Source organism: Poeciliopsis prolifica, unplaced genomic scaffold, assembly GCF_027474105.1.
Source record: "Poeciliopsis prolifica strain line A6 unplaced genomic scaffold, Auburn_PproV2 SCAFFOLD019, whole genome shotgun sequence".
Classification (NCBI taxonomy): Eukaryota; Metazoa; Chordata; class Actinopteri; order Cyprinodontiformes; family Poeciliidae; genus Poeciliopsis; species Poeciliopsis prolifica.
The window spans coordinates 7,635,859-7,663,138 of record NW_026562394.1 but is presented as its reverse complement, the minus strand read 5'-3'; the positions used below and the strand labels follow the sequence as shown (position 1 = coordinate 7,663,138).

At 39.6% G+C, this 27,280-nt stretch overlaps 2 protein-coding genes across 8 annotated transcripts in view; both read left to right on the top strand.

The window, feature by feature from the left end:
- ncor1 (nuclear receptor corepressor 1) overlaps positions 1 to 12,407 on the top strand; it is a 63,922-nt gene extending 51,515 nt beyond the window's left edge. For 4 of the 7 annotated variants that reach the window (XM_055043496.1, XM_055043499.1, XM_055043495.1 and 1 more), the window contains 15 exons: positions 245 to 475; positions 677 to 874; positions 1,281 to 1,427; positions 3,371 to 3,511; positions 3,592 to 3,727; positions 4,339 to 4,814; positions 5,883 to 5,999; positions 6,252 to 6,385; positions 6,634 to 6,842; positions 6,922 to 7,065; positions 7,379 to 7,524; positions 7,649 to 7,702; positions 7,795 to 7,995; positions 8,905 to 9,066; positions 10,009 to 12,407. In XM_055043496.1, the coding sequence (XP_054899471.1) occupies positions 245 to 475; positions 677 to 874; positions 1,281 to 1,427; positions 3,371 to 3,511; positions 3,592 to 3,727; positions 4,339 to 4,814; positions 5,883 to 5,999; positions 6,252 to 6,385; positions 6,634 to 6,842; positions 6,922 to 7,065; positions 7,379 to 7,524; positions 7,649 to 7,702; positions 7,795 to 7,995; positions 8,905 to 9,066; positions 10,009 to 10,217 (2,705 nt within the window). In that variant the 3' untranslated portion in view covers positions 10,218 to 12,407. The remainder of the gene's footprint in view (positions 1 to 244; positions 476 to 676; positions 875 to 1,280; positions 1,428 to 3,370; positions 3,512 to 3,591; positions 3,728 to 4,338; positions 4,815 to 5,882; positions 6,000 to 6,251; positions 6,386 to 6,633; positions 6,843 to 6,921; positions 7,066 to 7,378; positions 7,525 to 7,648; positions 7,703 to 7,794; positions 7,996 to 8,904; positions 9,067 to 10,008) is intronic. The other 3 variants (XM_055043500.1, XM_055043498.1, XM_055043501.1) reach the window with 3 other exon arrangements.
- A 517-nt stretch (positions 12,408 to 12,924) lies between these two features.
- zswim7 (zinc finger, SWIM-type containing 7) lies at positions 12,925 to 27,274 on the top strand. Its single transcript, XM_055043510.1, has 5 exons — positions 12,925 to 13,114; positions 14,455 to 14,476; positions 15,771 to 15,873; positions 22,729 to 22,833; positions 26,798 to 27,274. The coding sequence occupies exons 1-5, from the start codon at positions 13,039 to 13,041 to the stop codon at positions 26,906 to 26,908; spliced, it is 417 nt and encodes a 138-aa protein (XP_054899485.1). The 5' UTR covers positions 12,925 to 13,038; the 3' UTR covers positions 26,909 to 27,274.
- Positions 27,275 to 27,280: the final 6 nt, after the last annotated feature.

The window sequence follows — 27,280 nt, the reverse complement described above, 5'->3', positions numbered from 1 at the left end:
ACATCTCCTCCAGTATTTGGTAAAAACACATAGTTTTTATCTTCAGCAAAGACCGGGAGAGTTGAATTTCTCTCTTTAATTTTTGGTGACATTTAAAATAAATGAAAATCAGTAATCTTATGTGAATCAATGTTTTTATTTTTCTTTGTACATCTTTATATTTTCTGCTCTTTTTAATGCTGATTTAATGTTTTCTCTGACATGATAAAATCAACTCATTCTGGGTCATTTGTTTGTCTTTAAGGGGGCATGAGTTCTGCCAAATCCGCCACACATGACAGAAAGAGTGCCATGACTCCGACGCAGAGGGACAGCATCCCTTCCAAATCACCTGTGTCGGTGGGCGACCCTGTGGCCTCCCACAGCCCGTTCGACCCCCACCACCGGCCTTTGGTTCCCGGAGAGGTGTATCAGACCCACCTGCCCCCACACCTGGATCCCACCCTGGCCTTCCGCCACAGAGGCCTCGATCCTGGTATGGTGTTTTTAAAACGCTCTCACTTTTTTTTTTTTTTTTCTTCCTTCAATTATAAATGGCTGACAAAATGGTTGCCTAATTCATAGGCATCCGGTCAACAGGATCTCTTTCAGTGATTGACGTCAGTAACAGCGCTGAGTATTAGTGAGCCGTCTGTTCATATTCAGTCATCTGTTTTTGTTTTTTTGTGTCCTGTAGCGTTCATGTTTCCCCGACAACCCTCACCAACCGGCTACAACACCTACCAGCTGTACACCATGGAGAACACGCGGCAGACCATCCTGAACGATTACATCACGTCGCAGCAGATGCAAGTCATCCCTCGGCCCGACATGGCCAGAGGGCTGTCGCCGCGGGAACAACCCGTCGCCATCCCGTACCCGCCCCCTCCTCGAGGCAAGTCTCTCATCTGCCACAGAAGGCAGGGGGCTGTAGTATGCAGACTGTGTGCTTGTGAAGTAGTGGCTACCTTTTGCAGACGCCCAGAAGCAAATGACCTTTTTCTTCCTTTTCAATACAAATTTGACAAATTCAGCCGATTTGCTCTTTTAAATTGGGGCTGCGACTCATTTGGCTGTTACTCAACTTATTTATCGGGTGTGGTCATTGACATCTCGCATTTGCTGAGTGGTTGCTTCTTACAAGTTGACCACTATTCCACTCCGTGCAGCCCTGTCGCTCACTGATCAAGCGGGATTTGGGATGAAGGTGATGGGTTACAGCTAAGTGTCTACATACATTCAGAAATTGATGGATCGGTTCTTGTTGTTCACCACTGGCCCTTTGCTTCTGTCTGTAAAAGGGATTATTGATCTAACCCAGATGCCTCCAACTATCCTGTTGCCTCACCCTGGGGGAACAGGTACTCCCACTTTGGAACGCGCCTACCTCTCTGGAGCTCAGCCCCCTTTCCCTCCTAGGCCTTTCAACTCAGCCTCCATATCGCCAGGTGAGGACCCCTCCCAAACCTACACCCTGATTTTCCCTTATCTCTACTGCCACCAACTCTGTGTTCCCCGTCGCACTCTTGAGGCGAGTCTCGACGACTCAGAGAGGTTTAGGGTCCCAGTAACTGCTGGGATCGGTGTCATATGCAACTGTCAAAGAGTTCTGATGGAATGTATAGATTTTAATTGGAAGTTCTGGAAGAATTCAATATGGCTGAAACAATTATTCACGATTAATCAATTGTTGAAATAATTGTCAGCTAATTTGGTAATCGATTAATCGTTAACTAGAGTATATGGACTCAAAAAAGAAAGCAATTTGATGCAGAAAAAAAACATATTCAGTCCAGTAATTAAGCCAAAACTGTACAAAAAATATAAATTTTTGCATTAAAGTTGAAAACACCTTTGTCTGAAAATATGTTTTAGTTTCCTGATTCAGATTTAGTAGAGGAATGCAATGGTGTTAGATTTTAGGCAATGAAATGTTTGCCTTATTTAAAAAAAGACACTGGATTTTTTTTTATTTGTATCAGTTAATATATTTCTAAGAATGTTTATTTGGCTAAATAAAATACCTGTAGAATGTGACTTTTTTAAAATTAAATTAATCGATTAATCCTCAGAATAATTGATAGATCAATGAATTACTAAAATAATCGTTAGCTTCTGCTCTAATTCTTCATGTTTCTCTACAATAAACATTAAGATCATCCGACTTCACAACTGCATTTTAGATTTCAAATTTCTTCGGTTTATTTATGATTACTAGCTTGTATAACTTGCTTCTTTTTGCAGAAAATAAACAGTCATGATCTTCTTCTTGTGACAACATTTAAACACTAACTACGTACCAACCGCATCCCGATCTGCACGGTCTGCTTTACTGAGCTGTATTACCAAAGGTGCTTGTGTGTTTGTCTGTGTGCTGTGCTTTGCAAACGTATTCATACCTGGGAAAATTTTCCACATTCAGTCATGTTACAACCGCAAACATGTTTTTTATTGGTAGTTTATGTCTTTGACCAACACAAAGTGTCTAACTGTGATTTGGGAGGAAAGTGATGCATGTTTCTTTGTTCAAATTGCATTTAAAATGTGTTTTCATTTCTATTCACTTTTTAGACCCATCTTTTCACCGCAGTGAAAGCGGCAAGTGTTTTGTGGAATGTCAAGATCTAGGTCTGAACTTGGACTGGGCCATTGTAGCACAAGACCAATCTTTGGTCTGAATCATGTCTGTGTGTTCAGGGTTTTTCTCCACCTCCGTCTCACGTCTTCTGCAGCCTCCAGGAGGTTTTCTTCCAGGGTGGCTCTATGGTTAGCTCCACTCCATCTTCCTATCAGCTCTGACGAGCCTTCCTGTTACTACTAAAGAAAAAGAAAGTGTCCGCACAGCATGATGCTGCCTATAGAGATCTCCACAAAACAGCTGCATTTAGGATTAAATTACACTCAGGTGGACTATTTACTGAGTAGCTGTCTCCATGTTTTTTAGGGATATTAAAATAAATCAAAATGGTTACATACACATATGCTGCACTTTTTTCAAATTATTTCCCTTTCACTCAGCAGTGTTTGTAAGTCACAAAAATTCCCAACATTTTGTGGTCGTAACTTTAATGGAAAACCAATAAAATAAAATAGGATACTTTTTAATAACACCTGACAATATGGCAGACCTGGGTTTTAGTTTCAATCTGTTAATTCTTTTCTCAACATAATAACAATATTTAACCATTCTAATTCAGCTCATAAGGTTGCAAATATGACCACTTCTTGTTTACTAGGAGGTAAATGTTCACCCAGTCCCCGGTGCAGTGGACCAGTATTTAAACCATGACTTCAATCTGATGCATCATACACCATGCCAGGGGTGAGATGATGTCATGCAGGTATAAAGTTTAACGTTTAGCGTGCGTGTTGTTGTTCCTGTTCTACTCAGGCCATCCAGTCCACCTTGCTGCTAGTGCAGAGCGGGAGCGGGAGCAACAGGAGAAGGACCGGGAAAAGGAAAGAGAGCAACAGCGAGACAGGGAGAGGGAACGGGAAATCAGAGAGCGCACTAATGAATACATGCGTGGAGGTGAACTGCTTAGTAAGTCACGGCTCAGTGACGAGTTTCTGAACCAAAGCTGCAACGTTTGCCCTCTCTGTGTCGATTAGGCGCCCCGGAGCAGCCAGGCCGACCAGGGAGCCGAGGTTATCTGCATTCCCCTTCTCCGTCGCTCCGGACCCAGGAAGTGGTCGTTCAGCAGCGACCGAGCATCTTCCAGGGAAAAAGTGTCATCACCTCACTAATGTAAGCTCATAAAATTTGTCAATTCTTAAGACAGGGTTTGTATGGGTGCTTGAAATCCTTAAAAAATGGTTGAACTTCAGTCAGGTGTTTTTGAAAAGTTTTGGAAAGTGCTTGGTTTCTGTATGAAGTCCTTCAAAGTCCAACGTTTCATTAAAAGCCTAAATTTGAAAAATCTTATTTGCAGCTAAAATCAGATATTTTTTTTAAGCATTTAATTCGAGAAGGAATATTTTTTCCTAAGATTTGTTTGGATCGTTTCTGTATGATGATTATTTATTACTCCCTAATGGCTCAATGATTTATTGAGTTGTGTAACTGAATTAAAAGTTTTTCACATGGTAAGCAATTTTACTGAAATTGGGTAATTTAACACATGTTAAAGGTATCAAATCAATAGTTTTGTTGTAATATTGTAAAAATAAAACCTCAAACATACCATTAATTAAAAGCTGCATGTTTTCTATTATTTTTTTGATCTGCAACGATGTAAAATACCATCAGAAGTGGTCAAGTTTCCACTATGGCAGTCAAACTGTACTCCCAACATGCTTTGCAAATTATTTAGGGAAAAAAAAAAAACTCTTATGTTATGCTATGTTATTTCCTCTCAGACCTCACCCGCCTGTGGCTACATCAGCGTCCCAGAGCAGGGGCTACAGCACAGCGGCCGACGCTCTGGCTGCGCTAGTGGACGCCGCGGCCTTAGCTCCGCAGATGGACGTCACCAAGGTCAAGGAGAGCAAACATGAGCGGGACGATGACATGACCTCATCGGCCGCGTCGCGGCGGGGCCCCATCCTCTCGGAGCAGCAGCAAGAAGCAGACAGGCGATCGCTGCACTCGCCATATAACGCCATGTCTCTGCCGGGCGGAAAGCCGCATCCGGCTTACGCCGAGGGCCCCGGCGTCGTCGGGGGGAAGGAGAAGGGTCCTCATACAAAGTCCCGCATCGAAGAGGAGCTTCGGACTCACGGGAAGACGACTATCACCGCCGCCAACTTTATTGACGTCATTATCACACGGCAGATAGCTTCAGACAAAGAGTCGCGGGAGCGAGGCTCTCAGAGCTCCGACTCTTCAAGCAGCTGTGAGTGCCTATAATGGGGATGGTCATGCACCCTTAAGAATTTTTAAAATCATGCACCTAATATTAAAGCTTTATAGCTGCAGTATATGAATTTTTAATGAAAAATGTTTTTAAATATTTGCTAAAACTGTCTCCAAGTCATGACAGAATGTTATGAGACAAATAATCTGTGAAAAGATTGGTCTCGCCCACCTCCTCCTTGAGACATCATTGCCATCTGAAGAAATGCACCTGACCAGAAACAACCAATCAGACAGGAGGAAGGTCTTAGCGCTGTCACAAAACTTAATGTACTGGCTGCTCAATGTATGTCCTAATGACAGAAAAACAAACTCACCATTTCAGGAAAACCATTTATTCTTTGTCATCAGTGGCCATGCTAACTAGCCTGAGTATTCACAACAGGCTATACTAGCAGCAGCGGCGTAGTAGAGAGAACGGAGGGCGGAGGAAAGTGATAAGCAGCGCCATATGGATGGTGAACCGCAGCGCCAAGACTCTCCTCCTCTAACTCTGATTGGTTGTTTCATGATGGCACGGGGAGAAGGCAGAGGAGTGTTTTTTTTCACAAATTATCTGTCTCATACCAAACTGTGACATCTGAGTCACAGATTCAACAAATATGTGAAACAAAAATATTTTCATAAAAGTTGCATCCTGCTCCTTTAAAATGTCTGAAATTCATTAGATAATAGGTTGGCTTTAAATACATTAATTACAGGTTTCAAATTCTGTCTGGACTTTTCTGTTAAGCAAAAGTTTAAGTGACATTAGGACATCTAGCTGACTTTTTTGGTTCTATCGAGGGTCAATTCAAATTTATCGGCCGTTAAATGGACAAAGTTTGTACATTTCCGTGGAGATAAATTTCTTATATTCCACTCATGATGGCCTTAAAAAGCTCTTGAGTGAATGAAACTTGAATAATCTCTGTTAATTGACATAAGTTTAAATTCAAACGTTAAGTCCACAAACATCATCTCCTTTAGAGTCCAATCTTCCCTTCCCTTTTAAGTTCTTGTATGAAACTTAAAAATTTTTTTTTGTTTATCCATGTTTAAATTGCAGTGTCATCGAGTCGGTATGATAACACTGCTGGAGGAGCCATTGAGGTGATCAGTCCTGCTAGTTCTCCAGTGCAGCCCCAGCAGGACAAAGCAGAAGACGGACAACAACAAGCAGCAGGTGTGAAGGCGTTAAGTCTGAGAATGTCTCACCTTTTGCAAAGATAATTTAAATATTTTATGGGAGATTCAGTAGTGAGGGCTTTGTGGATAAAACCTTTATGTAAATGTCTTGGTGTCCTGTTACTTTTAGTCGCCTCCCTGCAGACGTGAAGTAGTTACTTATTTCCTGGATCTTGCTGGTTCTTTTCTGTTTTATCATTTCATCATCACTCTTTCACTTCGACATTCCTGTTTCTGGTCACTCTTGCAGTTGCCATGCGGACCTACGACATGGGCCGGTACCGATCGTCTGCAGAGCCGCCGCAGCCCCCCTCCTCCCAGGCAGACAGCTACTCACAGGTCCCCAAAACCCACAGAGTCATGACCTTGGCAGACCATATTTCGGTAAGGGATCCAGTGTTGTTTCAGAAATACAAATTTCTGAAACAAAAATATAATCTAGGTATTCAATTCAAAACCACAAAAATGAAAATGTGTGCCATCTAGTGGACAAGATTTTAGTTGTATTTTTGGCCGTTGTACTGTTTATGATTTATTAAAACACGCATATTTATATCCCGGGCTGATGTTCCCAGCTCTTAGTTTACCAAATAAAGTCTTTGGATGTTTGTGTGTCTTTCCCGGAAACCCAGCATATAATTACCCAAGACTTCGCCAGGAATCAAGACCCTCCGGTCTCTTCATCAGCACCCACCACATTCCAGAGCTCCATCTCACCGGTGTCCTCTACGGGTCGGGTCAAAGCCCCGAGCCGCTACAGTCCTGAGAACCAGCCTCCGCACCACCATAGACCCTCCAGTCGGGTTTCTCCAGAGAACGCTCCTGACAAATCCAGGGCCAGGTATGTAGAGTTAAAAACGCAGGACGGATTTCTACTCCTACAGAATGTCTAAGATATGTTTTTTGCATTCTGCATTCAGACCCGGCAAGTCACCGGACCGAGGAGGCAGGCAAATGGAGAACTATGAACCCATCTCTCCTCCACAGGGGTACCAGGGCATGGACAAGGGGGAGGCGGGTGGGCCTCCGTCCCAAAGGCGGGACACTGACAACTCTGAGATCAGGTATGCAATTAGCACCTTTTATGTGAGATATTTTTAACTCACTCTAACAATTACGAGCTTCATACAAAGAGTAAAATTGTCGGAATGGATCACAACTTTTTCTAGAGAAATAAGAGGGGGGAAAAAAACGCATAGACAAATTTCTGAAAATATCCTTTTGTTTTGCTTTAGAAGGAACATTTGATGGTGTTGGTTTGACATGTAGCTTGAAGTTATCTCTAGTTTCTTGTCTGAATTCTCACAGGTGAACTGTTTCCTGTATCTGTAAATATTCGGTAGGATTTTGCCTCAGCTGCTCTCTTTCTGCCACTAGGAGCGACTCACGGTCCCCAGGGAGTGTCAGCTACCTGCCTGCTTTCTTCACCAAACTGGAGAGCACTTCACCCATGGTGAAATCCAAGAAGCAGGAAATCTTTCGTAAGTTGAACTCCACCTCTGGTGTTGGGGATTCTGACGTTGGTAAGTGGGTCTTCTCTTATCTTTTGTGTTCAAACTGAATAATTCCCTCTAGTTCTTCTCTCTCGTTGTTCATGTCATATTTCCTACTTGCGTTTGTTTTCAAAATTTTTCCATCATATTGTAGGAAATGCTCAGCCTGGGACAGAGATTTTCAACTTGCCTGCTGTTACCAGCTCCAGTAAGCCCCCCCAAAAAATTTCCAGATCAGATACCTTCATTCTAGTTTCCATTTCCTTTCTCAGTGCAGACTTGTTGTGTTGTAACCTGCAGGCAGCCTCAACCTAAGGAATCAGTCGTTCAACGACCCGGCCAGTAACCTGGGCCTGGAGGACATCATCCGCAAGGCTTTAATGGGCAACTTGGAGGAGAGGCAGGAGGAGCACCAGGGAGGAGGAGGAGCTGTCGTCATGAACAACGCATCCGGCCCGGGCAGCGATACCCGACAGGAGGCCAACCCGTCTCCCCGTATGGGTAGGTCTAAAAACAGAAAAATTAGCTCCACCCGTCTGAGACACAGTGATATTTATTAGTAACCCAGGTAAAGATGTGTCAAAAATCTTAAAATAAAAACATTCCTCTGTCTGTAGGCTCCAGATTTGTGATTTGTTGCTTTTGGAGCTTTTTATGTTCCATTAGTCTGCAATAAACTACAAGAAAACGGCAAACCTGCTGAAACTCTGACTTCCTTTAAATAAAGGCTAAAAACTCACCTACTTAGAGTTTCCTTTGACTCACAATAATTGAAACATTAATCAATGTATTTGATGTGTATTCACCTGATGATTTTGATTTGTCAAAATGCAAAGTCTCTGGCTCGTTTCATAATTGGTGCATGTGTGTTTTTATGATGTAAACTGTCTTGTTGCTGAAATGTGCTAAACAAATAGACCAGTACTATATTGGCAATGGCATAATGTAAATTTGCCACAAAATTTTAATTTAGTAAAGAACATTTAACACTGAACGATGTTTTAAATAGCCAAAATAAAACAAAACGAGAACAATACATAAAGACCACTTACAACCAAAACCATAAATAAAATTATAAATTATGATTATAAAGTTTCTGTAAACAAAATTTCCTATAAAAATATTAATCTTCAGAATGGAAATGATCAAGCTCATTTTACTTAATTAATTGCTTAGCGTGACTGATTTGTATACAAACAAACTTGACTTAACTTTGTGCGATAATCAACACATTGAAAAGCAAATTTGACACCTTTGTGTTGAGTAAAGTTCTGGATTTGATTTTTCTAAAGTTTTCAATTTGATATACTCCTGGTATAAAAGAAGAATTTGATTTAAGGATTTCTGCGTCTCCATCGATGCTACAAACATGCTAACGGTGTATAAATGGCCGCCTGTTTGAATCCGCAGGGAAACAGAAGCAGGGCAAAGCAAACAGCCGGAAGTCCAAGTCTCCTAATCTGGGTCAGGCCTACCCGGGAGGGGAGCGTCCGCCATCGGTCCACTCTGACGGGGAATACCACAGACAAACCCAAGCACAGTGGACCTGGGAGGAGCGACCCCCGTCCACAGGTGAGCTGCTCATTTGTCTGAGAACAAGATTACTGCTAAAATGAGACTTGAGGCTCCTACGTACTTCGTCAGAAGTCACGCGGCTCTGGACCGTTCGTATTCGCATTCACCGAACCGTTCCTCCTTCCTCCTTGCATCTGTTTTGCTTTTACGAAGTGGCCATGGAGCCGAAGCCTCAATCCGTGGACGACAACGTTGCACTTTTCATCCATGAGTTTTTAGTCTTACTAATACAGTTAGTCATTTAGGGAAGAACCGTGCAAATGTAAGCAATTGTTCATCGCTTCAAAATTATCCTTGCTCAATAGGTCTCCTGCGGATACAAAAACCAGTAGATCTCTGCAACAAACTTCTGACCAATCACACATTTTGCACAAAACAGTTCAACACGAGCCTGATGTTAGATGCAGATGCACTCAAATTTTGTCATGCATTTACATGGTTTCTGGTAAAATGAAACTAAAGGCTCTTAAAAAAAAAAGCTTTAATTTTGTGAATCTAAAATTAAGACCTCAACATTTTTAATTCCATAAAAGAATGAGTTGGCCTTAAGTATATTAATCAGAAGTCTTAAATTTTGCTGTGACAAGACTAATCTCTTATTTTTATATATAAATGTGATTGTTGTCTCAGGAGCAACGTCACCTCATGTGTATCAACCCCGATAACTGTAAATTAGTTTTTCCGTCACTGGCTCTGGGCTGTTGCCAACACATACAAAGCGAGGTGCAGTTTGTGCAAAAACAAGAATGCGCTTGGCACTAAGGCTGTAGAGGGAAATCCATTGTATTTATAGTTGTTGCATTAAAAAGGTCAATAAAAACTTCTTAAATTTTACTCACCATGACCTGCAGATTCCCTAAATAGGAGCTGATTTCGCTGCTTCGGATGAAAGGGGGCGTTTAGACCAGGTTGTCTCATTCTTCTCCTCCCTTATTTAAGGTCCCATGCCGTTTCCTTACAACCCACTGACCCTGATGAGCACACCGCCCACGTCCATGGCCTCAGCCTCTATACAGAGCCAGCAGCAGCAACAGCAGCAGCAGCAGCAACAGCAACAACAACAGCCTCCCCCAGCCAGGGGGCAGCAGCGAGTGTGGCAGTCTCTGCTGTCGGAGCAGTACGAGACCCTGTCTGACAGCGATGACTGAACCCGAAACTCGTCGACAGCCCGGTTGCCAGGGAAACGGCCTACGCTTCAGGCGGATCTGTCCACACCCCTCTCCCGGAACTAACCTCACTCTTTTTGTGAGTGAGGATCGGATGCGGTGGTGTCATGTTTTGTTTTTGTTTTGTTTTTTTGTTTTTGTTTTTTTTCCTTCTTCTTCTGTTGTTGTTGTTTTTGGTGCTATGGCGCCCCCTGGCGGTCAGCTTGGAGCGAGCAACAGGCAGGGTTCTCCGGAACAAGACTCACCCAGCCTGTCGGGAGAAGTACACGCCAACATGGAGGACGACAAACGGTGCCAGTCGAGCTGAAGAAATTCCTTCATGTGTAAAAAAAGAAACATAAGAAGCTGTTTCTGAATTTTTTGTCTGATTCTGTAAAGATACACGCTGTCTTTAAGAAAATTTGTATGTACATAGAGTAACCTTTTTGCAGTGTTTTTCTTAACTTGTTTCTTATTTTAACGTCTCTTTTAACTTGATCCACTTTAATTGGGAAGAGGTGTGGTGTCATCTTTAATAATGCACTCGCTCTCCCAGACTCCTCGCCACCAACCTGAAACTTTATTATTATTATTTTTTTTACCATGGCTTTGCTAAGAGAGACCGGACCTGTTGTTAAAACTTGACCCCTCTGCGGATCACAGATTGTGCTGCCGTCAAACCAAGCACCACCAGAGCCTGAACCGGTGTGGACAAAAGCAAACACAAAAACAAAAACTGAAGCGTCAAAATCTGAAGTCAGTCTTCGTCATAGAGCGGAGCTGATGCGTGGATCGTAAATAAACAGGCGGTAGAGACAACTTCTCACCCAGTTGGAACAGAGAAACATCACAACAAGTTGAGATCACTGACATCGGAGCCGAAAGGTGAAAAGTCGGAAATAAGCTTGCTGGAAATGATAATCGTTATGACTACTCCTGGACCCTGTCTGAATGATGAAAGTGAGCCAATGAGTTTATTTTTTCTTTTTCTTTCAATAGAGCTGACAACGCAGTGTGTTGCATCCCTGCAGTTTCTCTTTCCAAGCTGTCCAGAATAACGTCTTGTCAAAAAGGAGAAAAAAAAAAAAAAATTGTGTGTCAGGCAGGACATGTGATTTCTTTTCAGCTTTCTTTTCTGAGGGATAACTTTGCCACGCCTTGTGAGTTAAGAGAGAAGGCAGCTTTAAAAACGATTTTCTCAGAGATATATGTTGGTGTCATTTGTATTTGTTTCTGCAGTCCCTCTTTCTTTTTTATTATTATTTTTACTTTTTCTTCTCTGTTTCCTGTCCTGACAACAATCTGGGCTCTGTAAAACTGTCTTCTCATTACACAAAACGCAGAAACTAACCAAACGTAAAGAATGCTCTGCACCATTGTTGCACTTTTTGTTTGCTTTGTGGCTTCGGACAACAGAAAGCGTACTACCTGCTGTGTAACTTAATCAACCTCCAGCCTAGGACTATACTAAGATGTGCTTTAACTTTTTCCCCGCCACTCAATTAAAATCTGGATGTTTGAACTTCCTTTCTTTCCTCACTGCTGGTACATAATATATTTTGGTGTTAACACCTGCATCAGTTACTGTTTTTAAGTGCATGGTACCGTTTAATGTCTAGGAGTTTGCTGTCAAAGTGATTCAGAATCTTGATAACTTAATATCTGCTTACGTTGTGTCTGCCGACAGATGGCTCTGGAGATGACTCCTATTACATCGACGTCATAAACGGCAGTAATTCTGTTCACATTTTCTTTATGTAACAATGCCATATTCTAGCTGTCTCTCTGCTCCACTTGGGAAACCCATTTTGCTTGAAACTTGATTATTTTTTTCTCACCATTTTTCATTTCACTTTTGTTTTCCATCCTGCTTTTTAGGGATGTTATGTGTTTACAGACGCAATGACAAAAGAAGTTTACAAACTTGAATCTTAAATCCGACATGAAGCCGTAAAAAGAAAATGAATTGGAGCGTCTCAGTTTTCTTTTCTTTTTTTTCTTTTTTGTTGGTTTCTTTTTTTTTCCAGCTCTCTTTCAAATACACAGTGGTGACTCTTTGTCTATTGGAAATTGAGACTTGAAACCCCATGTGTCCTATGATGTTAAAATGCAATATTTGTATCGCACAATGTCTCTTAGTAGGCTATTACAAGAGTTCAGACCAATCGAATAAAGTGGATCAGTTCTACACCACTGACAGATTTGTAGGTTTATAGAGGTGCCATCCTTTCTCTTCTTTGCTTTTGTTTTTCTTTTGACTGCACAGTGTCATGCTTGGTTGCTGAGGTGTAATTGCAACTGTCACTTGGCTCTTTACTGGCAAGTTACTGCAATATTAAATAAAAAAAAAGTGTCAGGAATTGCAATATAATGAAAAATATGTAATAAAAGTCTGACAGTTTGTTAGAATAGGATGAACACACTGACAAATACCTCTTTTATATAGAAATATCACCTTCATAAAATATACACGTCGCCTGGTAATGTCACCGTCCAAGTATGATATGGTAAGTATTTTCTCGCTTCTCAAGAAAAGCTACAAAAAATTCTTCGGTTTTCCACGTTTTATTTTCATATATGTACTTACTTAAATATTTTCTAGCTCCTGATTTCTCCCTAAAATAAGAGTTGCTATTGAATTTTGAAAGTTAAGTCAAAATTTTGAAAAATGAATTACCCTGCTTATTTGCAAGGGTGAAAATAACTTTTACTTTGAAAGGACTTTGGGCAGTCCGACACCGGAAGTCGTAATGTTTTGGTCGCGCCTTATTGGCTGATGAAGAGCGGTAGACCCTGAAACAGCAGGAAAAACTATGTGGAAAAAATGCGGACGTTTTTACCTGCCGTAGCAGAACAGCTTTTCCGAGACATCCGGAAAATCTACGAGGAGACGAGTCAAAGTAAGAAACGACCGAGCGGTGATATTTGGGGCAACACGAAATCTAGCTTGATTGGTTTGAACGGAAAAGTGTCTTGAATTCTACGAACTAACAACGGGAATTACTAATTTCAATACCAATACTAATTTGAATAATCGGATATCTATAGCTACTTGCTTCAAATAAAATGAAAGTATTTTTACTTTGCTTGTACGGTGAAAGAAATGTAGCTTTTGCTAATGCAGCAGGGTAATGTAGTTAACGATTTGGGCTGTAGGGGGCACTGCTGTCTTATAGTTTTGACTTTGCCATTAGGCCAGAACCACCTATCTGTAATGCAAATCAGTTAAAGTAGCATATATCCACATAACAACGTTTACTTTTTTCCCGACAAGACTTAATGAGTGAAGTAGTTTCTTAATTCATTCTAGTAGTTCTTGGAAAAAAAATATTTACCTTCTAAACACAGTTCTTCTGTTATTTCTTTTAGATCATCTTTCAGATCATCAGAGAAATTTTATATTCGACAAAGATGAGCTGAGTAGATATAAACAGCTGCTGTCAAACTGAGGATTTCTTTTAAGAATGCAAAGACTTTTTCACAGGCTCATGTTGTCTTAGATAGCCCCTTTCAAACTTTGCATTGTAACTAATCCTTAGCAATAACAACTGGCATCATGCCTTTGCAAAAAGTGGAAAGTGAAGCAGCAATGGAACAATTGGCTTTCTGGATTGTAAAGGTGACTCACCCTGGTACAAGGAATGTGTGTGGATATTTTTCATTTTATCACCATTTTTTTAAACGGAGGGAACAACCCAATTTTTTTGCCCCGTTCTGAGTAAATTTTCTTGCTTGACGTTTTTTTTAATGCATTTTGTTGTTTCAACTGACGGTTCTCTTGTAGTTATGTTTCCTTTCAGTCAACAAGCTGCAACCACTCATTAATGTCTGCAAGTGCTCTCTTTTACTGCAGACTCATTTGCAAAATTAGACTTGTTCCTGGTGTTTGTTTTGCATATATATCCCTTACCTTTATTTATCCTCAAAGATAATCTGTAAAATAAGAAATTAGTCTTATTATTTGCATATTTCAGGTATGTTTTGCACAGGCAGAATGTCGAGCTGCTGAATTAAAAAAAATAGTTTGGCAGCATGCCTTTTCTTTGCCACAGAGTAACACATCATCCTCCGAAGAGTAGTTGCATTTGATTGCAGTGTTCCAGTTCCAGTGTGACGGCCAGAAAGCAATAACATGGAGTTAGATTTTAGTCCCCTTTAAACAGTTCCTCAACAAATGAATCAAATTAAGGAATTATTTGTTACATTTTGAACTTGAGATCTTTTTTTCTTCTTTTTGCAGTACCCGATGACCTACTTGTTGCGTAAGTATCCATTTTCCTAATGCATAACACATTTGCTTCCATCAAAGGTACTATTTTGAGCTTGATGGACATTTTTCTTCTGTTTTCTATTTAAAATATTTGTAAGAATAGCAATAACATCAATCATCCAGTGGGATCTGTGCGGTGATGGAAAGGGTGTTCAGGTTGAGTCATGGTGAACTGCTAAACCACACTAAGGAGAATGAATGGGGCATTTTTATGGCTTGGATTCGTCCCACGTGACGTAGAGACAGAGACAGAGACATGATGCCTAGCTTTGTGTGTTGACGGAGACATTTCCTGCCCTGGTGGTCTGAGCTGCTGTCAGAGAGGGCCGCTCCCTGTCTGCGCAACACTTTCACATCCTGTTTGTTCATCAGGACGTTTCCAGTTTAGGGGTTCACGCTTGGAAAATCTGGGCTTTGTGACATTTGTTAGAAAGTTGAGGTTTCGCTCCATATTGGTCTTTTCACAAATTAGCAACTTCTTACAAAATATAATTGGAATTATCACAAGACAAATTTAATGTGGTTACGTTATTTCTTTCTTCATTTCTATAGATTGTGTATTTTTTTTATTTTTTATTTTTTGCAGACTTAAAAACATACAAAAAAAAACAAACTAGTTTTCACTTTCATGCTCTCCTCTCTAAGAAAGGGACCAAAAATCCTCCATTGACTAAAATCTTTTCTGCCTGACGGGCCCCGATTGTTGACCACTTGGTGCTAAACTCGATCTGATTCATTGGTTCATTCAAGCTGCAAGAGAGCGAGCGAGAGCAAGACTTTCAAAAAGCAAATAGTGGGAAGCAGTTTACAACAAAGCTATTCAGGTTTTATCCGTTTGAGCCTTTGAAATGTCAAAGTGAACAATATCAATAGATATTGCATCTGATTGAATTTTAAATAGTTTCGCTGAACTTCGGTCCAGAACCACACAGCATTCTGGGGGATGTAGGCAGAGGAAAGGCTTTAGCCACTCAACCTCACAAAGCGAGCTAACAAAGGTTGGTGGCATCAACTACCTCACTCACTCTTTGGTTACCTATCAACAGCCTGTCGTGTGACTATTTGTGTTTCGCCAACGTGCATGTTGTTGAATCAGAAGAACATCTCAATAAAAAGAATCTTGAATTATCAATGAATTTACAAATAGCAAATTATTGATGCTGGACTAATCTTTAGAGCTTGTATTTTCTCATAACTTTGAATCATGCACCAAGATTGACGCCATGAGATCTCTGACTTCACTGGTTTCCCTCAACCCTGACGCCGCCTTCCTCTCGTCTTGGCAGGCTGAAGTTTGTCTTCGGGACTTGTGCGCTGCAGGCGTTGGACCTGGTTGACCAGAGCTCCGTCACGTGTCTGTCCTCTCCCAGCGGTCGAAAAGCCTTCCAGGTCTGTTAAGTAGCTGTCAACGTTGCACATTTTACAGTCAGGACTCCCCGCTTGCACAGCGCACAATCTCTATTAACCACTGAGTGTTGAACTGCGAACAGACCAACTTCCATATATGAGCCGCATGATTACTGTTTATGAATTTGGTTCTTCTGTCAACAGCATGACAAGACTTTCGGGTTGAGTAACAGTCTCATAAAGATGGTTTCTTTTTCAAGCAGGAGTGGTGTGTTCAGGGTGAGGTGGAGTGTTTTCTCACACGTCTCCTCTGTCTGACCTCTGGAACAACTGGATTTTATACTGAGATTCAATTACTAAGGGGATTTAGGAAAGCTCTCTTATAAATGAAGACATATTGTTCTCCAGGATTTCTCTATATTTTGCTGCATTCCTTTTACCTTCTATCTTGGCCTCCTGCTGAGAAGCACCGCCACTGCATGATGCTGCACCCGCCATGTTTGACAGTGGGGACAATATGTTTGTGGTGATCTATTTGGCGCCTGCTAAACATGGTGTGGAGACAATTTCCTGTCTCGTATGACAATAGACAGTACTTTAATTTTTGCTAGTAAGTCTGTTTTGCTCAGTATCAATCTAACAGCAAAGATATTTATGCTAAGTGGTGCAGGGCTGCAGCTAATTAATCTATTGATTATTCTGACGCTTAATCAGATGAAAACAGATTCATTTAATAACTTAAGACTTTTTATACAGTTTTAGAGTACATTAATAGATGCTAATAAAGAAATCAGTCAATTACTTTTTAAAATAAGAAATTAGTGCCGAAAATGCAATAACAGTTTGATAGTTTGTAGCAGAAGGAAGCATCAGAATCTAAAAAAACACTTGTAACATCAACATCTGAGTCTGTATATTCCAGTTAAAGATCAACCGACTACTAAATTAGTTGACAAGTATTTCAATGATTGATTCTTCATAATTAATCCAATTAATCGTTTCAGCCCTTTCTGTAATAGCGTATTACAGAAATGCTAAAGTACATAAAGAAAACGACTTGGTTTTAAAAACTGAAGGATCTTAACAAACTCCAACTGTTGCCATTTTTAAATCATGACCTTTGTGACGTCCTGGAGAACTTTGACCCCATTAACAGATGAGCCAGCACAAGTCAGAGGAGATGGCTCTCAGCCAGAGAGAGGAGGGCTGTTTTTCATCTTTAAGAAAGTTGCAAATAAAATGTAAAAATAGTCATGATAAAACCAAGACAGTTTTCAATTCTGACTAATTTAAATGTAAATGAAAAATAAAAATGTGTGTCTCAGTAGGTTAATTAGTTCTGTTGAAAATCAGAGCAACAAAGATTTTTTTCTAAATCCTGGAAATAACTAAAAATAAATCCAACAGAAGGTCTGAACACTCTTCAAAGCAAGAAGTTGGAGTCCGGATGTTATCTATGTCTGTAAATCCAGGATTCTCACAGAATTTCTCAGACAAACAAACCCGTCATCTTTACTGAGTCATGCTGTTTGCGCGTCAGAAGGGCGTAGCGTTACTCGAAGTGGAAGAATCGACGTTCTCCACACAGTTTGTGGTCATTGTGCCACGGTTTTCCGGTAAACTCCTTCAGGCTGAAATAAAAATAGTCTTATGAATGACAATGAAGCCGAACAGGAATGTGGATCTATTGGGATAGTTCCACCTCAGCTCTTGGATTGTGATTGTTTTATGTGATTTCCCTCAAGGCCGGCTGGTATTTGCTGTCCGGCACCCTGTCGGGCCAGATCCAAAAAGAATAAAAATCTCTTTTCTTTATAAAAGAAACCACTGAAAATGACTTTTCTTTTTTCACCAACATTATGTCATAGTATTTCTGAAACCAAACTTTTATTGTGCTCTGTTGTATTCCTGATTGTGAGGACAGTTGAAACCAGAAACCAAATAAGAGACTCAAACATCTCTTCCTTCTCACCGTCTGAAGTTAGATCAGACCAAACTTGGCTTTTTCAGGTCAGTTAGAATCTCCAAAATAATTTCCATTGTCTAAAGACATATTTCTCTCATTAATGAGAGAATTAGCAGTTTGTTAATGGACCATTTTATCAATGCATTCTGCCATAATCTGCCCTTTGAGGACATTTGTGATATCAGTTCGGCCCAAAATGAAAATGAGTTTGACTTTCCTGCTCCAGAGGACTGAAATCAGGACTTAGTACAACAAAGAACGTTCTCAAATTTTTGAGAAAAACCTTTAGTAAATGTTTCTTTTTAACCTGTTTAGCCGTTTTATTATTTTTTTCCCCTCCTTCTTCCATTTGAACTGACAGCCAGTCTTTTTATGCCTCTGTATTTAGGAAAGCTTTATTAGGTGAGCAACGTCTATTAAAAAAAAGAAAAAAAAAACTTGTTTATTGAACCGAACTTGCTCTCTGGCTGTGTTAAGGTGAGTTTTAATGAGCCGTTGGAAGCTCCTCAGTGAGCGGCTGAAATCGGCTCAGTGAGGAGTCGGGGTTCTGTTCTGACAGCTCTGATCTTTTGAGCTGGACTCTGGGATGTGTGTTTCAGCTCAGGGTACATCATCTTCACACCGCGCTCTGACTTTAGAAAGCTGTATTGAACTTTTAGCAATAAATCTTAACTGTGATATTTTGAATAACTTTGCTTCACCCCTAAAAAAATCCACCCACAATTAGTCATCCAGGAGATTTCTGCTTGGATTAAAGTAGGATGAGAGAGCTGGATGATATGCATGTGGACATTACTGAATCGAGATAACGAATGAAGCAGGGGTTTTTGTAGCTTCCTGTACATATGTGAATGTGTTTTTCTTCCTTTTCTGCTGGATTCTACTGGATTTCTCATCTTGTATTTATTCTCTCTCAGTCTCTTTCCGCTGAAGGGATGAATTACTCATGAGAACTTGGCATTTCACCGCTGAGACTTTCACCTTATCTCATTCCTAACATCCACTGACCTTTACATAAGGGATGATGCACTGATGTCTACAGGGAAACAAAAGTGTGAACAGTAACACCGACTGTGTGGCGTTATTAAAAAAATCTTAAATGAAGCAGAACACAAAAATATAAGCCGATTTTTATATTTTGCCACCATTTTTTGTTACTTTCAACCCAAATGAATACATCAAAATTATGTTTTTTTCTTAGTTTTAATAAAATTAGCTTCAAAGTAATCAAACTTCTTGATTTTGCAATTTTTCATTTTAATTTGATTTGATGTCCACACATTTTCCATTGGATAAATAATGGAAGTAAAACTAAGGTCACGACTTCGAAGGCATATTTTGATCATTTTCTTTCTATTCAGAAAGTTGAAAGAAAACTCTTCAGTTCTTAATTTAATTATTGAAACAAATTTTTGATGTGTCCGTCAAAATTACCAAGCCATTAACTAATCCAAGTTTCATCTAACATTCAGAATCTGAAGGCCAAGAGGATCTGAACTCTCGCTCTACTGTTACTTTCACAGACAGCTCAAAGATGCAGAAAGGAAAAAGTGTTAACAGTATCACAATAACATGCAACACCTTGGACATCCATCATTTGATACATGCTTTAAGCATTTAATTGATGGTCAACGAGATAAATGACATGATTCATGCTGTTGGATATCAGAAAAATCATGTTATTTGCAATGATTTTGAAGGGCTTTTAGTCTGTCAGATGTTTGAAATAGAAATATATGCAACAAAAGGCAATAATTCAGGCGAAAGTTGTCAAAGGGTGATGGAGATACGAGTGAAACACTGAACTGGGATTAATGCAAAACAATCCTGAGGAGGAAGAAGTCAAGAGGAAAGTTGTCCTAGAGAAGTTGCTTGAAGATTTAACAGACCAGCACTAGAATTTAAAAAACAACACAATTTTGCAATTGCTGTGCTTCCATTAAATGAGAAAAGTAGTTAAAATCTCATGTGAATAAGTTTGTTTACACTGTAAGTCATTAAAAACTTATGTGCCGTCATCCTCCTACCACTTCCTGTCATCTTCTTCGTTGTAAATCCTGTTGTTGGTCATGTGACTTGTGAGTTTCCATTAAGCAAATTTTTCCTAATTTTCATCTGTGAAATTTAATACTAAATGGAAGCATAACTAGTGACAAATAACCACCTGTGCTAAAAACTTAAATGAAACAAGTAAAGTTCTTGCATCGTTCATATAAACTTTCTCCTTTGGTTCTGACTAACACAGATCTGCGTGAACTGATCTGCTTCAGCTGCTTCAGTAACATAAAGTTAAGCTGGAATAGTCCAACTCTGACTGTAATTAACCACAGCATTGAATGACAGCTTGTTAGATTGTGAAGGAAATAATCTAGCCCTAATCTACAAACCTAACAAGAAATATTTAGATTTGGGCTATGAATGTTTGCTCCTTGACTGCTACAAATACAGAAACTTTACTGACCCTTTAACCTTTCAATCAAACACCAGAGTGAAGGTCAAAGATGTTTTTCTTCAGTGTAGTTAGCATCCTTTGCAACTATTCTTAGCATTTATTTGAAGAACTCTGTCATAGCGCCTTTTTGTTTTAGAGACCTGATGACTCAAAGACCCTCAATGTGTCAGAAACGTGTCTCTTTAAAACTATTATTTGTGTTAATTTGAAAAAAATAAATACAAATATATCTATCATAAAGACTACAATTTGTTCATGGTTCTTTCCTTAAACTTGAAACTGAAAATATCGCTTGATAATCGTGTGTTATTGAAAGATTGATAAATTAACACCTGTAGATCAACTATAAAGTCTTTAAAAAATGCAAACATTTTAAAAAGACCTAAATAAATAACCAATGCGTAGCCTGGCGGGGGGCACTAGTAAAACCTGGTGGCCCGCCAGGCTGGTAAAACACTGGGGGACACCCTGCATTAAATCTTAAAGCACTTTTATAAGTCAACATAAATGCACCTGATCAGATGAGTGCAGAATGATCGCAAAATGGTTGATATTCCAGAGTTTTACACCAGAAGCAGTTCGCTCTGTCATGATGGCTTCCTTTCAAGAGCTCTTCTGAGTCTAAACTATGCAAACTCTCTCTTTCTCTTCCTGTTCCATGTGCTGCCACTACATGCCAGATTTTGATGTATTGTGTTTACCAAACAAACATATATCCATGTCTGCATGTTGCTGTAGGCTTTGATGATATTAGCCGTCAGTGCTGCTGTGTGAGCTGCAGCAGAGCCACATTTCTTTGACACCAACAGAAAACAAAAAGGGCCCAAGTGTGAGCTGCTTCTTAATCAGCCTAACTCTTTAGAAAGTCCCCGGTTTAGTTGCCACAGTGTTCCTTCCTCATCCCAGTATTCATGGTGCTTTATCCGTCTTCCTCAAGCTGCATTGAGTTGAAGCAATTTTCTCTTTTGTGCCTTATTTATAATGAAGCGTGGTACTGAACAAATGAGCCTTCTTTTTTTTTACATTGGTAGATCATAGGGGAAGGTAATTAATTATATCTCAGCACAATAATGGTGCCAAGTCTGAGAGGCATTAGTTATTGTGCTGTGTCATGCTAATTTGCCAATGTGATGTCCTCACACGCCCTCACAAGCAAGAGAGAGGCGCCTAAATCACTGTCCAAAGCTGGGAGGGGATGCCGACACCGTGGACATGACGCTCCGTCACCCAGGGCCATTACACATCCCACGCAGCTCGTTTAAAAATACATGATTTCTGCTCCCACTCTTCTAAATAACTCATAGGAAATTATGAGGTTGAAAAAATGGTAACAATATTACCTTAAATTATAACTTTTTCAATATTCAAAATGAGCTCCTGGGAGAGAAAAGAATAGCTAAAATAGCTGTGTACTCGAATATTACTAGAGTAAATACAAAATGCAGCTTTTAAAGGGTTATTTAGTTTATAAAGGGAAGAAAATCTATCCAAATCAGCCCTGCACTACGTGACAATATAATTACTGTCTCCCAGGACAAGCCCCACCAAGGTTTTATTACTGCCACAAGGTTAGAATCAATAATCACTTGAACAGATCCAAAGACAATTTGTAGAAAATAAAGTAATTGAAAAGCCACCTCCAAGTCCAATAACATCTATTATCCACAACCAAAGACAACATTGGAACAGAACCTCTTTATGAGACATGGAGTCACAGAAAAATAGAGAATGTCTTCAGAGGCTTCCTCAAATTCGTTGTGATACAGACTGCTACAGGAGATCCTTCCTGCAAACAGCCATCGCCATGTACAATAACTCTTTAAATAAATGAGTCACATTTCATTTCCCTTTGGAATCAATTAAGTATTTTTAAATTTTTAATTAGAATTGAACAGTGAGAGTTCCATATCTCCAAATCATTCCAAGAACAAAATGTGTTCTTGGAATAACTCATTCCAAGAATGTGTTATTCTTGGAATGAATAACAATCCATGAATAACACATTCTTTCATCCAGAACCCAGAACAAAATTTAAAGCTCTACAGGCCTCGCTTACTTTAAGGTCAGAGTTCACGATTCAACAAAAAAGAACGATACCGGGCATGAATGGCATTATTTAGAGACATAAACCAAACCTGATGAATAAGAACACGACGTCCTGTCTCACATTTGCCAAAATACGTCTTGATGACTATCAAGACATTTTTGAAGGAGTTGTCCGCAGTTTAATTCACTGTTTGTCTGCTCATTGGAGGACTGAAAATATAGAAGTGTTTTTAAGTTTGCAGAGATAAACAGTAGGTAATTAGAATCAAGGGATAGAAATCTGTAATTCTACCCTCTAGTGAAACCAACGTGTGCTGATGTAAACATTTGTGATCCCTGCCAGACTCCTGGCACATAATAAACCCACAGCAGGAGAGGAATTTACATCAGTGCTGTGTCTTGTATTAATCTAGTTTGCATGAATTGTTTGCAGGTCATTGGAGGCTCGGGCCGTTTGTACACTTGCTTCTTGTCCTGTCACTACTGCCCCTGCCCGGCGTTTACCTACACAGTCCTGCGCAGAAACCAAGGTCTGCTGGTGAGTCTCCCTGGTTCCATATGAGCTGTGTCCCCATTTAGATCATTTAAAGCTGCAGTATGTAACTATTACAAAACGATGTTTTTTTCCGTCTTTGCTGAAACTCTCTCTATGTTGTGACAGTGCAACATGACGAATAATCAAGGTCCTCCTCCCTTTGCTACTATTGTTGTCTGAAGTGGTGCAGCGCTCCCTATGAAAAATAACCAATCAGAGCCAAGGGGAAGATCTTAGAGCATGAATCACACTCATGTACGCGCTGCTCGATGTGCTAATGGTGGAGAAACAACTTAGTGTTCCAGGAAAACTGTTTATCCACCATCATTTGTGCCTTAGCATTCATAGCAGCCTCTGTTGGGGTGAAGCAGCTGTAGTGTGGCAGAGAGAAAAGGGGAGGGTCTGAGCAGCGAATGCACATGCGTGATTGACAGAGCAAAGACCCTCCTCCTGGCTCTGATCGCTTGTTTCTGATCGAATGGTGCATTTCTGCAGATGGCAGTAGAACAACAGGGAGAAGAATAAGAGCACAATTTTTTTTAAAGATGATCACATAAAACTAAATCAGTTTGAGAAAACTAAAATGAAAGAGTCTTTTAAGGGATTTTATAAAGGAAATAGCGAACAAACTTTATGACAATTTTCTTTATTAATAGTAACAATTAGGGGTCCACCAATTTATCTGTGACAATTTCCTTAATTTTGGGAGATCGGTGATCGGCCAATTTTTACATATGAAGCCAATCTTCTCCACCAATGTTATCAATTTTGTCAAAGGTCTAGAAATCAACTGCTGTGCTTTTCTTTTCTCCCAAGAGAGAAGTTTGACTGACAAACCGGCCGACCAGGTCATGTCTGCACATTTGCAGTTAACAAAAGTCACCCCATTGTTGCCAATTCAGCAACTTTCTTGATATATCGAGCAACATTTCAGACAAAAAAAATCGGCATTGGCCAAAATTGGAATTGGTAAGTTATGCTTTTTAAAAGATCGGTAATCTGCAATCGGCCAGAAAGCTGCAATCGGTGCACCCCTAGCAATCGGTCCTCTTTCCACACCTTGGAATAAAATCAACTTACAAAATCTCATCTTAAGCAAAATGCTGCAACAATGAAACAATCTGAGCTTCCTCTTTCTCAATAGGAAACAACCTGGCTGAATAAGCAGAACATTTTCCGAGCTCCTCAGGAATCCAAGTTAACGTTTGGACTTTATTAGACCAGATCAGTTTTGCTGCTGATATTCAGTGTTCATTACTTAATGTAAAAAGACACCATTTTTAAATGAGCTGCAACTCTTGCAGCGTTTTTATCTTGTGCCCTTTAAATGTAGAGCTGCAACTAATAATTATTTTAGCTATCAATTATTCTGATAATTAATCTGATTTTTAAAAATCAGCACAATCTGCCAATTATTTGTTTGAGCCTTTTTTATACAATATTGGAAGTGCATTAAAAGATGCAAAGAAACAAATCATTCAATTCCTTTTTTAGGTAAGATAACCATTTTATTGCTTAAAATGCAAAAACAGCGTTACTTTAGTGTACGCTTGATAGTTTGTAGTAAATGCAGGTAAAAAATATTTCTATCAAAGCTCAGGCCTTTATTCTCGACTGAACATCAATTCAGTGTAGCGACAAATTCTGTGCAGGTTTCTGGATTAACCGATTAATAATTGAACAGCTAAATAGGAGATGTTTAGTTTGTACAGCATTTGAACCAAGTGAAACTAAAACCATGCCACATTTATTTATTTTTATCTCTAATGCAAAAGGTACATTTTTTATCCAGCTTTGGCCTCATTAATACTCCGAGTATGTTATTTGTTTTTTAATCTGCCCACTCCGGTTAACAATTAACCGATTACTTTGACGATTTTTGCTAATAGATTACTGCAATGAATCATTTCAGCCCTACTTAGATGTGTGCATTACAAGATTTTCCAATGACGGGCCAGTTGAGTAACATAGGGTCCTTAAAGAAAGCCCTGTCGTTCTGCAGAGGAGTTTTAGACGTGTCAGAGTTCACATCACTTTGTCGTACATCATGTACTTTCCAGCGACTCTTAGAGGTTGTGTCTTCTCAGTCGAGTGTGCATCTCTTAGGGAAAAAGAAAAACCTTTGCCCCGCTAAGTGAGACAAAGCACACTGTGGAGTGTGTGCGCAGATGTATTGTGGTCAGGTTGTGTTTTTGTCTGGTCACTGATTGGTGTCTCCCCTTCGGTCTCTCCCTAAATATCTTGAAACAAACAAGCTCGGCTCCTTCTCCTCCGACTGCGCGGCTGATTTGCCTCCCTGGAGGATGCAGCTAAAACCAGTGTGAGAAACAGAGAGCTGCAGCAGACCACGGAGACTCCCAATGAGCACATCAGCAACACTGATACAAAACACACGACACTCACAGCAAAATAAAATTACTTTTACAGTCATAGGGAAGTGCATCAGTTACTTGCAGGGTCTTATAATGGGCCTTCATGCATGACTTTTAACAGCTGGAGTCCATTCAGGGAATATGTAGGCTCAAACTTGGCTCGGTGCAACATGGACTAGGACCATTTTGTTTCAATAAGTGGGTCAGAGGATAAATAACTGAGCTGCAACTGCAAAATGTGTTGCCTTTCCCATACTAGCAGCAAACTGCCTTCAGCAGAAGCAAAATTCTGTATCTACTGGATATTTTGAGGTGCTTTATGGTGACGATAAAGGTTGTGTTAAAAATGAAACTAGTTAGTTATTTTTTCTAAGTAAGTGTATGGTTGTGAATGCATGGCACAGCATTTATAGCTAACACAAACACAAGTATTAAATAAATACATTCCTATTTAAGAGAATACTGCTTCATCAAAAACAAAAACAAAAAAAAGATTTATATCACTTAACTGCACACATTAAACACATTTAATCATGTTTTGGAATTTTCTGATTTATTGATGCGCTCTTGGAACAAACTGGATAAAATAGATAAATACAAATTCTCATCATAAATTGTTTACTGATTGATAAACAATACAATAAATGCCCATTCGTAATAAATAATTATGGTGTTATGGAAAACTCAAGTACATTGAAAACCAGACTTTGAGTATTGAAGCATATTCAAACTAGAGACGCTGATCAGAATGTTTTGCCTAATTTCTGATCTCAGTTTTTATCTTATGTATTGTTCTGCAGATACCAACTCTATTATTGATTGATCTTTGAATCCATCAATAAAGTTAAGAAGATACAAGATCCACATTTATTAACTTTTGTCAAGCAGTTATTAGGATAGAACAAAAGACGATTGACTTGTGAGTCGCTGTTTATTTAAATTAAAATAAATGAAAAATATAAGAAAAATTGAGCAAATACCATTAGCATTACTAACTGTTACTTCCTATAAGAATACTAGCATTTTCAAATACAGCTTGTTCCATTAAAAACAACTTTGTTGTCCAGTTTTCAGCCTTCCTGTTTCCTGCTGAAAGTCTTGCTTTCTCTCGCTTTCAGGCAGCTTAAAATAACAAGTCTTTTAAACAGATATCTATCTATATGTGCTTCATCTAATTTAATTTTAAAAGACAAAAAAGCACTAATGCTAAAAATAGCTATGTTTTTCACTCTTTAACAACTTAAAACACTAGAGTGTCGTTTGCACAACCTGCTAACACTCGGGTTTAAAACGCTCAGTGGAAAAAGATCGCTTCCAAAAATGAATAAAGTCTCATACTCCCCATCATCATTTACTCTTTGGATTTTGGTGCAGAACTTGATTGATATCTGAAATTAGCCTGCCATTTGCTCCGTGACTCACGCTCCTAGACTGGAGGATTCTCAAAGGAATATTAGCAACAGGTTCCTCTGATGAGATCTTCTTGTTGGATTTACCGCCGACATTGCAGCTTCATATCCGTGGCATTAATCATCTTTCCTTCCACCGTCTGTGCAATAAATTTGTCTCTCTCTTTCTTTTTTCTCTCCTCCCAGTGCAAACACATCCTGGCCGTCTACCTGTGTCAGGCTATGGCTGTGACTCAACAGGAGAGTGTCTCCGATCAGCAGATGTCCGCGGTGCTGAGCGGGACAGAGAGCCCGTAGCAGCCCCCACATGGGCGGCTCTCCGGCTTGCTGCATTTATCTGAAAGATAACAGATTCTACTCTGTTTTCTTTCAGAAATGTTCTTGATCTCAAATACTTACAGCTTTATTTTTAGTTGCTTTTTATCTGGCGCTCCATCAGTTTTGGAGTGAGAGAACATCTGGACACCGGGGTCACTTCCAAACCGACTCACTGCAGAGTCATGATTATTATTTTTTTTTCTCATGCGCTGCTACTAAATATAAACTTGTCACGACTTTAACATGTGGGAATAAAATCCGACTGTACCAATATAAACGTTGCCTTTATTAACAAAATAATTCACCATGCATACAGATTGCATCATGTTAAACAGTTGTAGTTTTATGTTG

Excerpts from the sequence above, each read along its gene's own strand:
- zswim7 (XM_055043510.1), top strand. The coding sequence starts at position 13,039 with ATGCGGACGTTTTTACCTGCCGTAGCAGAACAGCTTTTCCGAGACATC. Across the intron at positions 14,477-15,770 it reads CCCGATGACCTACTTGTTGC|GCTGAAGTTTGTCTTCGGGA; the intron begins GTAAGTATCCAT and ends TCGTCTTGGCAG. Across the intron at positions 22,834-26,797 it reads GCAGAAACCAAGGTCTGCTG|TGCAAACACATCCTGGCCGT; the intron begins GTGAGTCTCCCT and ends CTCTCCTCCCAG.